Source organism: Lampetra planeri, unplaced genomic scaffold (genome assembly GCF_965212315.1).
Source record: "Lampetra planeri unplaced genomic scaffold, kcLamPlan1.2.h2 scaffold_1443, whole genome shotgun sequence".
NCBI lineage: Eukaryota > Metazoa > Chordata > Hyperoartia > Petromyzontiformes > Petromyzontidae > Lampetra > Lampetra planeri.
The window spans coordinates 52-17,518 of record NW_027614166.1 but is presented as its reverse complement, the minus strand read 5'-3'; the positions used below and the strand labels follow the sequence as shown (position 1 = coordinate 17,518).

General features: G+C 46.6%; 1 protein-coding gene across 2 annotated transcripts in view; it reads right to left on the bottom strand.

Moving 5' to 3' along the window:
- LOC144739362 (uncharacterized) overlaps nt 1–17,241 on the bottom strand; it is a 29,042-nt gene extending 11,801 nt beyond the window's left edge. Inside the window, exons 1-3 of one of the 2 annotated variants that reach the window (XM_078622320.1) lie at nt 16,519–17,241; nt 10,109–10,378; nt 354–534 (exon numbers count right to left, since the gene is read on the bottom strand). In XM_078622320.1, the coding sequence (XP_078478446.1) occupies nt 354–534; nt 10,109–10,378; nt 16,519–16,584 (517 nt within the window). In that variant the 5' untranslated portion in view covers nt 16,585–17,241. The remainder of the gene's footprint in view (nt 1–353; nt 535–10,108; nt 10,379–16,518) is intronic. The other variant, XM_078622321.1, reaches the window with a different exon arrangement.
- Nucleotides 17,242–17,467: the final 226 nt, after the last annotated feature.

Below are 17,467 nucleotides of genomic sequence, written 5' to 3'. Positions count from 1 at the left end.
ATGTTCCATTACAGGGGTTCACGTTTCGCAAGCGTAGAAAAGAAGGGCATGACTGTGGCCGAGAAGACCCGAAGCTTTGTGCGGAGCGACAGACCAGGTAGCTTCCACACATAGTAACAGTAGCGGAGAGACAGGGAGGTGACGAGCTGTCTCACCAGACACAGCCGGTAGTGATCACAGCAGCAGTAGCGAAGAGACAGGGAGGTCACGGGCTGTCTCACCGGTCACAGCCGGTGGTGACCACAGCAGCAGTAGCGGAGAGACAGGGAGGTCACCGGCTGTGTCACTGGACACAGCCGGTGGTGATCACAGCAGCAGTAGCGGAGAGACAGGGAGGTCACGGGCTCTCTCACCGTGTTGCCCACACAGCTGACGCAGCGCCTTGACCCACGCGTGCATCTCGTGTGCCGAGTCGGCCTCCAGCACGTATGCGCGCTCCGGCGTGCGCAGCCCAAACACATAGCCCAGGGACGAGGGTGGATCAGCCGCGGTGCCTCCACTCCTCTCGTGGTTCTCCAACCCCTTCTCCTCCTCCTGCGATGGAGTCGGAGTCGGCGTTTAGACTCTGAACGAACTTTAGATTTGAAGCTTTCGTGACTGCAAGGATTAATATTTTTAGGTTGTTTTTTCGGTAAAGTCACGTAGGTAAAAAAATTAAATTAATGAAAGTCAAATAAAAATAAAATAAAAATCACCACGTTTCGGAGGCAACACAAGCTTCCGTCTTCAGGTGGAACCGTCACAGCACGATAGCTGTATCAAGTGAGAGAAATTCCAAGAAAACAGTCCTTGTATATATACTGGTTGAGGGTGGGAGGTCCCTTATTTTATTTTATTTTACTTTTATTAATTTATTTTTTACCTACGTGACTTTACCGAAAAAACCTAAGAACATGAATTTCTGAACGAACTATTAAACAATTTTTTTTTTACCAGGTGTAAAAGAAGCGATTTCCATGGCCATCGCGTAACGACAGCTCAACAAGGTTGGCTTATCGTCATCGTCCTCATGTGGGAATGTACAGCAGCAGCAGCAGCCAAATACTCTGAACGCGTGGTGACGTTGATTCTAAATGTGGAGGGAAAAACCGGATGATCCGGAGAAAAATCCACACGACCACAGAGACACACGAACTGCACAAATACAGCAGCAGGCGTCAGGGTTGGATCGAACCCATGCACTCCTGCATACCAGGCGATGATGATGCCGTGTTTGATGACGCCGTGACTGATGATGCTGTGTGTGTGATGACGCTGTGTTTAATGACGCTGTGTTTAATGACGCTGTGTTTAATGACGCTGTGTTTAATGACGCTGTGTTTGATGACGCTGTGTTTGATGACGCTGTGTTTGATGACGCTGTGTTTGATGACGCTTTGTTTGATGACGCTGTGTTTGATGACGCTGTGTTTGATGACGCTGTGTTTGATGACCCTGTGTTTGATGACGCTTTGTTTGATGACGCTGTGTTTGATGACGCTGTGTTTGATGACGCTGTGTTTGATGACGCTGTGTTTAATGACGCTGTGTTTAATGACGCTGTGTTTGATGACGCTTTGTTTGATGACGCTGTGTTTAATGACGCTGTGTTTGATGACGCTGTGTTTGATGACGCTGTGTTTGATGACCCTGTGTTTGATGACGCTGTGTTTAATGACGCTGTGTTTGATGACGCTGTGTTTGATGACGCTGTGTTTAATGACGCTGTGTTTGATGACCCTGTGTTTGATGACGCTGTGTTTAATGACGCTGTGTTTGATGACCCTGTGTTTGATGACGCTGTGTTTAATGACGCTGTGTTTGATGACGCTGTGTTTGATGACGCTGTGTTTGATGACCCTGTGTTTGATGACGCTGTGTTTAATGACGCTGTGTTTGATGACCCTGTGTTTGATGACGCTGTGTTTAATGACGCTGTGTTTGATGACCCTGTGTTTGATGACGCTGTGTTTGATGACGCTGTGTTTGATGACCCTGTGTTTGATGACGCTGTGTTTAATGACGCTGTGTTTGATGACGCTGTGTTTGATGACCCTGTGTTTGATGACGCTGTGTTTGATGACGCTGTGTTTAATGACGCTGTGTTTGATGACCCTGTGTTTGATGACGCTGTGTTTAATGACGCTGTGTTTGATGACGCTGTGTTTGATGACGCTGTGTTTAATGACGCTGTGTTTGATGACGCTGTGTTTGATGACGCTGTGTTTAATGACGCTGTGTTTGATGACGCTGTGTTTGATGACGCTGTGTTTGATGACGCTGTGTTTGATGACGCTGTGTTTGATGACGCTTTGTTTGATGACGCTGTGTTTAATGACGCTGTGTTTGATGACCCTGTGTTTGATGACGCTGTGTTTGATGACGCTTTGTTTGATGACGCTGTGTTTAATGACGCTGTGTTTGATGACGCTGTGTTTGATGACGATGTGTTTGATGACGCTGTGTTTGATGACGATGTGTTTAATGACGCTGTGTTTGATGACGCTTTGTTTGATGACGCTGTGTTTGATGACGCTGTGTTTGATGACGCTTTGTTTGATGACGATGTGTTTAATGACGCTGTGTTTGATGACGCTGTGTTTGATGACGCTGTGTTTAATGACGCTGTGTTTGATGACGCTTTGTTTGATGACGCTGTGTTTAATGACGCTGTGTTTGATGACGATGTGTTTGATGACGCTGTGTTTGATGACGCTGTGTTTAATGACGCTGTGTTTGATGACGCTGTGTTTGATGACGCTGTGTTTAATGACGCTGTGTTTGATGACGATGTGTTTGATGACGCTGTGTTTAATGACGATGTGTTTGATGACGCTGTGTTTAATGACGATGTGTTTAATGACGCTGTGTTTAATGACGCTGTGTTTAATGACGATGTGTTTAATGACGCTGTGTTTAATGACGATGTGTTTGATGACGCTGTGTTTAATGACGCTTTGTTTAATGACGCTGTGTTTAATGACGCTGTGTTTAATGACGCTGTGTTTAATGACGATGTGTTTAATGACGCTGTGTTTAATGACGATGTGTTTGATGACGCTGTGTTTAATGACGCTTTGTTTAATGACGCTGTGTTTGATGACGCTGTGTTTGATGACGCTGTGTTTGATGACGATGTGTTTGATGACGCTGTGTTTGATGACGCTGTGTTTGATGACGATGTGTTTGATGACGCTGTGTTTAATGACGCTGTGTTTGATGACGCTGTGTTTAATGACGCTGTGTTTAATGACGCTGTGTTTAATGACGCTGTGTTTGATGACGCTGTGTTTGATGACGATGTGTTTGATGACGCTGTGTTTGATGACGCTGTGTTTAATGACGATGTGTTTGATGACGCTGTGTTTGATGACGCTGTGTTTAATGACGCTGTGTTTAATGACGCTGTGTTTAATGACGATGTGTTTGATGACGCTGTGTTTAATGACGATGTGTTTGATGACGCTGTGTTTGATGACGCTGTGTTTAATGACGCTGTGTTTGATGACGCTGTGTTTGATGACGCTGTGTTTAATGACGCTGTGTTTAATGACGATGTGTTTGATGACGCTGTGTTTAATGACGCTGTGTTTAATGACGCTGTGTTTGATGACGCTGTGTTTAATGACGCTGTGTTTAATGACGCTGTGTTTGATGACGCTGTGTTTAATGACGCTGTGTTTAATGACGCTGTGTTTAATGACGATGTGTTTGATGACGCTGTGTTTAATGACGATGTGTTTGATGACGCTGTGTTTGATGACGCTGTGTTTAATGACGCTGTGTTTAATGACGATGTGTTTGATGACGCTGTGTTTAATGACGCTGTGTTTAATGACGCTGTGTTTGATGACGCTGTGTTTAATGACGCTGTGTTTAATGACGCTGTGTTTGATGACGCTGTGTTTAATGACGCTGTGTTTAATGACGCTGTGTTTAATGACGCTGTGTTTGATGACGCTGTGTTTAATGACGATGTGTTTAATGACGCTGTGTTTAATGACGCTGTGTTTGATGACGCTGTGTTTGATGACGCTGTGTTTGATGACGCTGTGTTTAATGACGCTGTGTTTAATGACGCTGTGTTTAATGACGATGTGTTTGATGACGCTGTGTTTAATGACGCTGTGTTTGATGACGCTGTGTTTGATGACGATGTGTTTGATGACGCTGTGTTTGATGACGCTGTGTTTAATGACGATGTGTTTGATGACGCTGTGTTTGATGACGCTGTGTTTAATGACGATGTGTTTGATGACGCTGTGTTTGATGACGCTGTGTTTAATGACGATGTGTTTAATGACGCTGTGTTTAATGACGATGTGTTTGATGACGCTGTGTTTAATGACGCTTTGTTTAATGACGCTGTGTTTGATGACGCTGTGTTTGATGACGCTGTGTTTGATGACGATGTGTTTGATGACGCTGTGTTTGATGACGCTGTGTTTGATGACGCTGTGTTTGATGACGATGTGTTTGATGACGCTGTGTTTGATGACGCTGTGTTTGATGACGATGTGTTTGATGACGCTGTGTTTAATGACGCTGTGTTTGATGACGCTGTGTTTAATGACGCTGTGTTTAATGACGCTGTGTTTAATGACGCTGTGTTTGATGACGCTGTGTTTGATGACGATGTGTTTGATGACGCTGTGTTTGATGACGCTGTGTTTAATGACGATGTGTTTGATGACGCTGTGTTTGATGACGCTGTGTTTAATGACGCTGTGTTTAATGACGCTGTGTTTAATGACGATGTGTTTGATGACGCTGTGTTTAATGACGATGTGTTTGATGACGCTGTGTTTGATGACGCTGTGTTTAATGACGCTGTGTTTAATGACGATGTGTTTGATGACGCTGTGTTTGATGACGATGTGTTTGATGACGCTGTGTTTAATGACGATGTGTTTGATGACGCTGTGTTTGATGACGCTGTGTTTAATGACGCTGTGTTTAATGACGATGTGTTTAATGACGCTGTGTTTAATGACGCTGTGTTTGATGACGCTGTGTTTAATGACGCTGTGTTTAATGACGATGTGTTTGATGACGCTGTGTTTGATGACGCTGTGTTTGATGACGCTGTGTTTGATGACGCTGTGTTTAATGACGATGTGTTTAATGACGATGTGTTTGATGACGATGTGTTTAATGACGATGTGTTTAATGACGATGTGTTTGATGACGCTGTGTTTGATGACGATGTGTTTAATGACGATGTGTTTAATGACGATGTGTTTGATGACGCTGTGTTTGATGACGCTGTGTTTAATGACGATGTGTTTGATGACGCTGTGTTTGATGACGCTGTGTTTAATGACGCTGTGTTTAATGACGCTGTGTTTAATGACGATGTGTTTGATGACGCTGTGTTTAATGACGCTGTGTTTGATGACGCTGTGTTTGATGACGATGTGTTTGATGACGCTGTGTTTGATGACGCTGTGTTTAATGACGATGTGTTTGATGACGCTGTGTTTGATGACGCTGTGTTTAATGACGCTGTGTTTAATGACGCTGTGTTTAATGACGATGTGTTTGATGACGCTGTGTTTGATGACGCTGTGTTTAATGACGCTGTGTTTAATGACGCTGTGTTTGATGACGCTGTGTTTGATGACGCTGTGTTTGATGACGCTGTGTTTGATGACGCTTTGTTTGATGACGCTGTGTTTGATGACGCTGTGTTTAATGACGCTGTGTTTGATGACGCTTTGTTTGATGACGCTGTGTTTAATGACGCTGTGTTTGATGACGCTGTGTTTGATGACGCTGTGTTTGATGACGCTGTGTTTAATGACGCTTTGTTTGATGACGCTGTGTTTGATGACGCTGTGTTTAATGACGCTTTGTTTGATGACGCTGTGTTTGATGACGCTGTGTTTGATGACGCTTTGTTTGATGACGCTGTGTTTGATGACGCTGTGTTTAATGACGCTGTGTTTAATGACGCTGTGTTTGATGACGCTGTGTTTGATGACGCTGTGTTTAATGACGCTTTGTTTGATGACGCTGTGTTTGATGACGCTGTGTTTGATGACGCTGTGTTTAATGACGCTGTGTTTAATGACGCTGTGTTTAATGACGCTGTGTTTGATGACGCTGTGTTTGATGACGCTGTGTTTGATGACGCTGTGTTTAATGACGCTTTGTTTGATGACGCTGTGTTTAATGACGCTGTGTTTGATGACGCTGTGTTTGATGACGCTGTGTTTGATGACGCTGTGTTTAATGACGCTGTGTTTAATGACGCTGTGTTTGATGACGCTGTGTTTGATGACGCTGTGTTTAATGACGCTGTGTTTAATGACGCTGTGTTTGATGACGCTGTGTTTGATGACCCTGTGTTTGATGACGCTGTGTTTAATGACGCTGTGTTTAATGACGCTGTGTTTGATGACCCTGTGTTTGATGACGCTGTGTTTAATGACGCTGTGTTTAATGACGCTGTGTTTGATGACGCTGTGTTTGATGACGCTGTGTTTAATGACGCTGTGTTTAATGACGCTGTGTTTAATGACGCTGTGTTTGATGACGCTGTGTTTGATGACGCTGTGTTTGATGACGCTTTGTTTGATGACGCTGTGTTTGATGACGCTGTGTTTGATGACGCTGTGTTTGATGACGCTGTGTTTGATGACGCTTTGTTTGATGACGCTGTGTTTGATGACGCTGTGTTTGATGACGCTGTGTTTGATGACGCTGTGTTTGATGACGCTGTGTTTGATGACGCTTTGTTTGATGACGCTGTGTTTGATGACGCTGTGTTTAATGACGCTGTGTTTAATGACGCTTTGTTTGATGACGCTGTGTTTGATGACGCTTTGTTTAATGACGATGTGTTTGATGACGCTGTGTTTGATGACGCTGTGTTTGATGACGCTGTGTTTGATGACGCTTTGTTTGATGACGCTGTGTTTGATGACGCTGTGTTTGATGACGCTGTGTTTAATGACGCTGTGTTTAATGACGATGTGTTTGATGACGCTGTGTTTAATGACGCTGTGTTTAATGACGATGTGTTTGATGACGCTGTGTTTGATGACGCTTTGTTTGATGACGCTGTGTTTGATGACGCTGTGTTTGATGACGCTTTGTTTGATGACGCTGTGTTTGATGACGCTGTGTTTGATGACGCTGTGTTTGATGACGCTGTGTTTGATGACGCTGTGTTTGATGACGCTTTGTTTGATGACGCTGTGTTTGATGACGCTGTGTTTGATGACGCTGTGTTTGATGACGCTGTGTTTGATGACGCTGTGTTTGATGACGCTTTGTTTGATGACGCTGTGTTTAATGACGCTGTGTTTGATGACGCTGTGTTTGATGACGCTGTGTTTGATGACGCTGTGTTTGATGACGCTGTGTTTGATGACGCTGTGTTTAATGACGCTGTGTTTAATGACGCTGTGTTTGATGACGCTGTGTTTGATGACGCTGTGTTTGATGACGCTGTGTTTGATGACGCTGTGTTTGATGACGCTTTGTTTGATGACGCTGTGTTTGATGACGCTGTGTTTGATGACGCTTTGTTTGATGACGCTGTGTTTGATGACGCTGTGTTTAATGACGCTGTGTTTAATGACGCTTTGTTTGATGACGCTGTGTTTGATGACGCTGTGTTTAATGACGCTTTGTTTGATGACGCTGTGTTTGATGACGCTGTGTTTGATGACGCTGTGTTTGATGACGCTTTGTTTGATGATGCTGTGTTTGATGACGCTGTGTTTGATGACGCTGTGTTTGATGACGCTGTGTTTGATGACGCTGTGTTTGATGACGCTGTGTTTGATGACGCTTTGTTTGATGACGCTGTGTTTGATGACGCTGTGTTTGATGACGCTGTGTTTGATGACGCTGTGTTTGATGACGCTGTGTTTGATGACGCTGTGTTTGATGACGCTGTGTTTGATGACGCTGTGTTTGATGACGCTGTGTTTGATGACGCTGTGTTTAATGACGCTGTGTTTGATGACGCTTTGTTTGATGATGCTGTGTTTGATGACGCTGTGTTTGATGACGCTGTGTTTGATGACGCTGTGTTTGATGACGCTGTGTTTGATGACGCTGTGTTTGATGACGCTTTGTTTGATGACGCTGTGTTTGATGACGCTGTGTTTAATGACGCTTTGTTTGATGACGCTGTGTTTGATGACGCTGTGTTTAATGACGCTTTGTTTGATGACGCTGTGTTTGATGACGCTGTGTTTGATGACGCTGTGTTTGATGACGCTTTGTTTGATGACGCTGTGTTTGATGACGCTGTGTTTGATGACGCTTTGTTTGATGACGCTGTGTTTGATGACGCTGTGTTTGATGACGCTGTGTTTGATGACGCTTTGTTTGATGACGCTGTGTTTGATGACGCTGTGTTTGATGACGCTGTGTTTAATGACGCTGTGTTTGATGACGCTGTGTTTGATGACGCTGTGTTTAATGACGCTGTATTTGATGACGCTGTGTTTGATGACGCTGTGTTTGATGACGCTGTGTTTAATGACGCTGTGTTTGATGACGCTGTGTTTGATGACGCTGTGTTTAATGACGCTGTGTTTAATGACGCTGTGTTTGATGACGCTTTGTTTGATGACGCTGTGTTTGATGACGCTGTGTTTGATGACGCTTTGTTTAATGACGCTGTGTTTGATGACGCTGTGTTTGATGACGCTGTGTTTGATGACGCTGTGTTTAATGACGCTGTGTTTGATGACGCTGTGTTTGATGACGCTTTGTTTAATGACGCTTTGTTTGATGACGCTGTGTTTGATGACGCTGTGTTTGATGACGCTGTGTTTGATGACGCTGTGTTTGATGACGCTGTGTTTGATGACGCTGTGTTTGATGACGCTGTGTTTGATGACGCTGTGTTTAATGACGATGTGTTTAATGACGCTGTGTTTAATGACGCTGTGTTTAATGACGCTGTGTTTAATGACGCTGTGTTTAATGACGCTGTGTTTAATGACGCTGTGTTTAATGACGCTGTGTTTAATGACGCTGTGTTTAATGACGATGTGTTTAATGACGCTGTGTTTAATGACGCTGTGTTTAATGACGCTGTGTTTAATGACGCTGTGTTTAATGACGCTGTGTGTGATAACGCTGCGAGTGATGATGTTGTGTGATCATGGTGTGAGTGATGACGCTATGAGTGATGATGCTGATTCGTAAGCGCGGACGTTCGTAATTTCGGAACGTTTGCAAGTACGGGGACTGCCTGTAAATCTCTACAAGATACAGGAAAACCTTGGATTGCGAGTAACTTGGTCTGCGAGTGTTTTGCAAGACGAGCAAATTTTTAAATAATAATTAATTTGATAAACCAGCGAGGTCTTGCAATACGAGTAGCACGTGTACACGCTTTGTCTGCCGTGCGTCACGTGATCACAATTGACATACGAGTGCTTTGATCTACGAGTGCTTTGATCTACGAGTGCTTTGATCTACGAGTGCTTTGATCTACGAGTGCTTTGATATACGAGTGCTTTGATATACGAGTGCTTTGATATACGAGTGATTTGATCTACGAGTGCTTTGATCTACGAGTGCTTTGATCTACGAGTGCTTTGATCTATGAGTGCTTTGATATACGAGCGCTTTGATCTACGAGTGCTTTGATCTACGAGTGCTTTGATCTATGAGTGCTTTGATCTACGAGTGCTTTGATATACGAGTGCTTTGATCTACGAGTGCTTTGATATACGAGTGATTTGATCTACGAGTGCTTTGATCTACGAGTGCTTTGATCTACGAGTGCTTTGATCTACGAGTGCTTTGATATACGAGTGATTTGATCTACGAGTGCTTTGATATACAAGTGCTTTGATCTACGAGTGCTTTGATCTACGAGTGCTTTGATCTACGAGTGCTTTGATATACGAGTGATTTGATCTACGAGTGCTTTGATATACAAGTGCTTTGATCTACGAGTGCTTTGATCTACGGGTGCTTTGATCTACGAGTGTTTTGATATACAAGTGCTTTGATCTGCGAGTGCTTTGATCTACGAGTGCTTTGATCTACGAGTGCTTTGAATGACAAACACGTCTCCGGTACGAATTCTGCTCGCAATCCACGGTTTCACTGCGTTTAACAAAGTTGAGAGTTTAAGACCAACACCACCCACCGGACTCGCCTGGAACGTGGCAGAGACGACGCTGCCCCCCCCAACTCCCGCTCGGCGGGGGGCCTGTTGGGGGGCCTGCTGGGGGGCCTGTTGGGGGGCCTGTTGGGGGGCCTGTTGGGGGGCCCGCTGGGGGGCACAGGCTAGGGCTGAGCACTGCCGCAGGGGGATGCAGCGCAGTGGGCAGCGAGCACGAGGCCCCTTGAAGTACTCGAGTCGGTCCGAGTCGCCCGTCAGACGGCCGCTCTTCAGCACGAACCAGCGGCGCTTCCACTGACACGCACACACAGAGACACACACACAGAGACAGATACACACACACAGACACACACACAGAGACAGAGAGACACACACACAGACACACACAGACACAGTCGCCCGTCAGACGGCCGCTCTTCAGCACGAACCAGCGGTGCTTCCACTGACACACGCACAGAGACAGAGAAAGACAGACACACAGACACACACAGAGACACACACAGACACACACACACACAGACACACACACACTCAATCTCTCACACACACAGAGACACACACAGTCAAACTCACACACACAGACACACACAGACACACACACAGACACACACACACAAACTCACACACACACAGACACACACACAGACACGCACACAGAGACACACACACACAGACACGCACACAGAGACACAGAGACACACACAGAGACACACACAGAGACACAGAGGCACACACAGACACACACAGACTCAAACTCACACACACACAGAGACATCGGTTCCCTGTGCAGCCTTCAACGGAGCGTCTGGGCAAGTTCTGCTAGTGGCGCGTAGCACCTAACACAGACTCACACAGACTCGGACAAGCATAGACACAGACTCATACACACACAGACTCATAGATAGACACAGACTCGGACAAGCATAGACACAGACTCGCACACAAGGACAACAACCTCAACCACCATCACAGAAAAGACAAAGATCCCCCTTGTAGCCTTAACAGACTGGTGGGGTCAAGTGCTGGTTACCGACAAGCACCTATGAAGACCGGCACGGCACACGAGGGGGTGGGTGGCCAGCACCACGCCAGGCCGCCTTTATCTCCCCAGTACACATCGCACCAGGTACTAAGCTCAGGGTGAGCCTAGCGGAGGTCCAGACCGGTTCAGATCATCGCCACTGGGATCGTGGTGCAGCGCGTTGACCCGCTGTGCCACTGTGTAGGAAACCAGCAGTTCCTAAGGAACTGCACTGCGGCCATCTTGTTCTAAAGTCTCCACCGATGAAATGCCCAAATGCGACCGGCAGCTGTGGGAGAGAAACAACCGCTGGCTGTTCTTGGTTCTTTCGGTGAAGTCACGTAGAAGGGAAATCATAAAATAATAAAAATTTAACATAATAAAATACAATTCTCACGACGTTTCGGCCACAACGCAAGCAGCCGTCCTCAGGTGAAGAACATATCTGTTCTTCACCTGAGGACGGCTGCTTGCGTTGTGGCCGAAACGTCGTGAGAATTGTATTTTATTATGTTTTATTTTCATGATTTCATTATTTCCCTTCTACGTGACTTTACCGAAAGAACCAAGAAGATGAATCCCTGCTGCAGTCACGAAAGCTTTACATCGAAATTTAACCGCTGGCTAGTTTCTACCCTCGTTAGGGATTCGAAGGCACAGAAACAGATTTGTGCTTCGGATCCAGTGGGCCGCCCCGGTTAATGCCGCACGTTTCAATGCCACAACACCCCGATTTACTTCCGCCCGCTGGACGTACTCTCGCTACAACGTACTCAACGTGGTGATACGTCGTTTTGCCAGAGTTCTATGTATCACCACCCCCATCGACACCCAGGAGGAATCTCGTCGACTGCCCCGGGCCCCCGAACGGAGCGCTCGAGATGATGTTTTTATTTATCTTATCGATCGCAGAGAGCGCGGCGGCGCGTCGGCTTCCAGGAATCGGCTGCGGAAACTCTCTCTGACGTCACCGCGGCAGAAACACCGAGTCACAACCACCACCAACCAACCAACCACCAGCACAGACAAAGGTCCCCCGTGTAGCCTTGAACAGAACGTCGGGGCAAGTGCTGTTCGTAGTGAGTAGCAGCGCATAGGCGCTGCTACCAGTGGCGATGTTTATTACACACCGCACGAGGTACTCATTTGAGTCTGAGTCGACCTAGGGGAGGCCCAGGACCCATTCAGATAGTCGTCGCTTGTGTTGGTGGCCGCGAGTGGAAATCGAACTCGGGTCGCCAGTTTTGTAGCGTGGCGCGTCAACCACTGTGCCACCGCTCACCACCCCACCTCCACCCTCCACTGTTGTGTCAGGCGAGGTAGACTCACAAGGCCACGCAAAGTGTCAAAGGCTCTCTGCTGACAGGAGGTCACCGGACAGACCCAGGTGCCATGGGGTTGACTGAGACGACTGGCAGATGCACCACCTGTGCCCCTACTGTGCTTTAGCCACCCCAGCACTCCGATTGTTCCCTCCGTTGTTGCTGGAGGGCGACTGCCTCCAACTGCCCAGTGGTGTCCTTCACGAGCCTCCTCCACAGAGGCCGATCTTGACACTGCTGGCTCTATCCATTAGCCCCCTCTATCTGGCCAAACAGAAGTTGCTTGGGCATGAGGTGGCTGGGCATGCGGGCTACGTGACCCAGCCAATGCAGCCTCGCCTGTCACTGGTTCTTCACGTTCTGTCGATGTAGATGCCACTGGTTCTTCATGTTCTGCAGATGTAGATGCCACTGGTTCCTCGTGTTCTGGAAATGTAGATGTCACTGATTCTTCATGTTCTAAAGATGTAGATGCCACTGGTTCTTCATGTTCTAAAGATGTAGATGCTACTGGTTCTTCATGTTCTAAAGATGTAGATGCAACTGGTTCTTCACGTTTTGGAGATGTAGATGTCACTGATTCTTCATGTTCTGGAGATGTAGATGTCACTGATTCTTCATGTTCTAAAGATGTAGATGCAACTGGTTCTTCACGTTCTGGAGATGTAGATGTCACTGATTCTTCATGTTCTGGAGATGTAGATGTCACTGATTCTTCATGTTCTAAAGATGTAGATGCAACTGGTTCTTCACGTTCTATAGATGTAGATGCCACTGGTTCTTCGTGTTCTGCAGATGTAGATGCCACTGGTTCTTGACGTTTTGGAGATGTAGATACCACTGATTCTTCATGTTCTGCAGATGTAGATGCCACTTGTTCTTCATGTTCTGTAGATGTAAATGCCACTGGTTCTTCATGTTCTGTAGATGTAGATGCCACTGGTTCTTCATGTTCTGTAGATGTAGATGCCACTGGTTCTTCGTGTTCTGCAGATGTAGATGCCACTGGTTCTTCACGTTCTGGAGATGTAGATACCACTGGTTCTTCATGTTCTAAAGATGTAGATGCCACTGGTTCTTCGTGTTCTGGAGATGTAGATGTCACTGATTCTTCATGTTCTGCAGATGTAGATGCCACTGGTTTTTCGTGTTCTGGAGATGTAGATGCCACTGGTTCTTCACGTTCTAAAGATGTAGATGCCACTGGTTCTTCACGTTCTGCAGATGTAGATGCCACTGGTTCTTCGTGTTCTGTAGATGTAGATGCCACTGGTTCTTCGTGTTCTGCATTGAAGGCTGCTGCGTCGGGTGTCACTGCACCTCGACTGGAGAATCATCCGAATCAGAATTGTCATTTAGACTGCAGGAGAAATCTGACAAGGATACAAAGCTCCATTTTCCACAGGATGTCCAGTAAAATTCGATACACGGAGTTCCAGTGTAACTAACTTAGGAATGATTACCATCTGTTTAATGGTTATAAATAAACACGCTGAAATTACTTATTAAATAAGATGTGTATCTGTATCTATGGGACCTTCTTGCCAGAATCCAAGATGATGAAAAAATAAGAATAGGCTTTAGCCTTTTTGGCAATATATCAGTTTCAAAGATTATTTATACATTGACAGAGCATGTTTACACCATTAAATGCTTACCCCGAGCTCTCATACTTTGATGGTGCATTGTCTTTGAGTTGTGCGCCTTTTGGCGTCATCTGGTCCAACCCATGTGAGACTAGGCTCTAAGGAAAGCTGTCTCGGGTGTGGACCAATCAACTTCAAGGACAGTGCATACATTGTCAGAGTTATGTTTTTTGTTTGCATTATGACTGCAGGTATTGTGGTCTATGCAAACATGACTCCTTGTAAAAAAAAAAGGTGTCAGTTTTGTTGCCAGATAGAAGGGTAAAAAAACAATTATCAGAGCATGTTGATTTGCATTTTTTTTTACAAGTATGTGTGTTTCATGCAGAATTGATGCCTTGCAAAAATGTATCCATTTGGTGTTTGACCATCTTAACACAACTCCTGTTTCAGTGCCAGAAAGGGTTAAACGTATTCTTATTGTTTAATAAATTACTATATAAATAAGAGTAACATGGCATTTCGTCACTATGTTTACGTGATTAATGTCTGCTTTTATTTATTCATGTTCATACTGTCAAGTATGACATTAACTTAAATATAATTTGTCTTTGTTGACAATGTGAATTCTAAGTTATGAAGTGTTTATAGTATGAAATGGTAAGTTACGAAGGCTGGCATCGCAATAGTGCTAATGGTATAAGTTATTCACGATACAAAGTTTCAACAAACGAGCAAAGCTCCAGGAACGTATCTGCTGCGTATATGGAGGTATTACTTATTGTTGTCTTCGTTTACAATGTGAATGGTGAGTTATGAAGTGTTCATAGTGTGAAATGGTAAGTTACAAAGGCTGGGAACACATCCGCACAGTGCTAATGGTATAAGTTATTCACGATACGAAGTTTCGAACGAAGCTCTAGGAACACATCTGCTTAGTATATCGAGGTTTTACTGTGAACCTATTATTTTTGAGCCTCCAACTCTTTCCCAGAGTGATCACCAGATCATCAGCTTACATAACACGGTTAACCAATAGGGAGCCATCCATCAGCTTCCCATTGTATCTGGACCCGATGGAGATTCCTCCGGCAGAGCCATGGAGGGCTTCTAAAACGAAGTGGTCGAAGATGATGTTCAATAAATGTGGGAGCCAGAGGGCATCCCTGTAGCACCCCAAGGTGAACAGGAAATGTAACCCACTCCTGGCCACGTAGCTTTACCCAGGGGCATGCCCACCACCATGAAGGCCCTTAACGATTGTGAGCAGAGAGTCAGGGACTCAGAAAGCGCGAGGAATATCCCAAAAGACCTGTCCTATTGATGGTATTGTAGGCAGAGGTCGCAAACGGGTTTTGATTCCTTACCCGTACCCGTACCCGGCCGCACCAGGGTCGCAAACGGGTACCCGCACCCGTACCCGGCCGGGTACGGGTAGGGTACGGGTATCGGGTACCCGATTGCGACCTCTGGGATGAAGCCATGTTGCAGGCGCGGGTGGGTTGATTCTAGGAACTTGAATTGTGAGAAGAGACAAGACGTTGGGAAATGAGTGACAAACAGTTACTCACGTGACTCACGGCCTACCCGTACCCGGCCGCACCAGGGTCGCAAACAGGTACCCGTACCCGGCCGGGTACGGGTAGCCGGGTATCGGGTAGGGTACGGGTATCGGGTACCCTGTTGCGACCTCTGATTGTAGGCGCTTGGCAGGTCAACAAAGCAAAGATGTAGGTCCCGTTGGCATTTCAAAACACGCACGCTCTTAGCCACGCACGTAAACATGCCGGGGGCAGCCGCAAAACCACACGCAGAAGTTATTTATGAGTCAAGAGTGAAATTTTGCCGAAACTACAAAATATATGCACAACAATCCACAGTGCGTGTTGCACTGTGGATGTTGACAGGGCTGTTGGGGCCAGTGACGTTAGTGAGTATACACATCGACACACTTACACAAAGACAGGCATAGACACCGACTCACTCACAAAGACGCACAGACACCACACCAACAGTCTTAGACCACACACTAAGACAACAACAACAACAGTGCCAGACCACACCAAGACAACAACAACAACAGTGCCAGACCACACCACTACACTATACACTACACTACACACTACACTACATACTACACTATACACTACACTATACACTACACTACTATACACTACACTACTATACACTACACTATAGACTAAACTACTATACACTACACACTACACTACACACTACACTACGCTATACTACTATACACTACACTACTATACACTACACTTATACACTATACTACTATACACTACACTATACACTACACTACTACACTACACACTACTATACTACACACTACACTATACACTACACGATACACTACACTACACACTACACTATACACTACACTATACACTACACTATACATTAGTGCTGTACTAGTAAATGCGGGTTTGAGGCGACGTAAATGCGGGTTTAGGCGACGTAAATGCGGGTCGTGGTGTCACTCACGGCACGGCAGAGTTTCTTCTCGGAGGGAGATTTGCGTAGCCAGCCGCTCATCAACTCGTCACTCATCGTGATGCTGCTGCTGCTGGTGGTGCTGGTGACACGGGGGGAGACACGTGGAGACACAGGGAGACACAGGGAGACAGACACGGGGAGACAGAGCCCGTGTGAGACACAGAGAGACACAGTGAGACACGGGGAGACAGGGAGAGACAGGGGGAGACACGGGGAGACAGACCCCGTGTGAGACAGGGGGAGACACGGGGAGGCACAGGGAGACACGGGGAGACAGAGCCCGTGTGAGACACAGGGAGACACGGGGAGACGCGTGGGACAGGGAGACACAGGGAGACACAGGGAGACAGGGGGAGACAGACACAGGGAGACACGGGGAGACAGGGGGAGACAGAGCCCGTGTGAGACACAGGGAGACACAGGGAGACGCGTGGGACAGGGAGACACAGGGAGACAGGGGGAGACAGACACAGGGAGACACGCGGAGACACGGGGAGACAGAGCCCGTGAGAGACAGGGGGAGACACGGGGAGACAGAGCCCGTGAGAGACAGGGGGAGACACAGTGAGACAGAGCCCGTGAGAGACAGGGGGAGACACGGGGAGACAGAGCCCGTGAGAGACAGGGGGAGACACAGTGAGACAGAGCCCGTGTGGGACGCGGTGCGAGATGCGTGGGGAACTCAGCGAGTCGCTGTTGCAACTCGCTCACTCAGAGACTCCTCGGAGACTCCACCCCCCCTCCCCCCTCCCCCCTCACCCCCCCTCACCCCTCACCCTTCACCTCCTCACCCCCTCACCTCCTCACCCCTCACCCCTCACCCTTCACCTCCTCACCCCTCACCCCTCACCCTTCACCTCATCACCCCTCACCTCATCACCCCTCACCCTTCACCTCCTCACCCCTCACCCCTCACCTCCTCACCCCTCACCCCTCA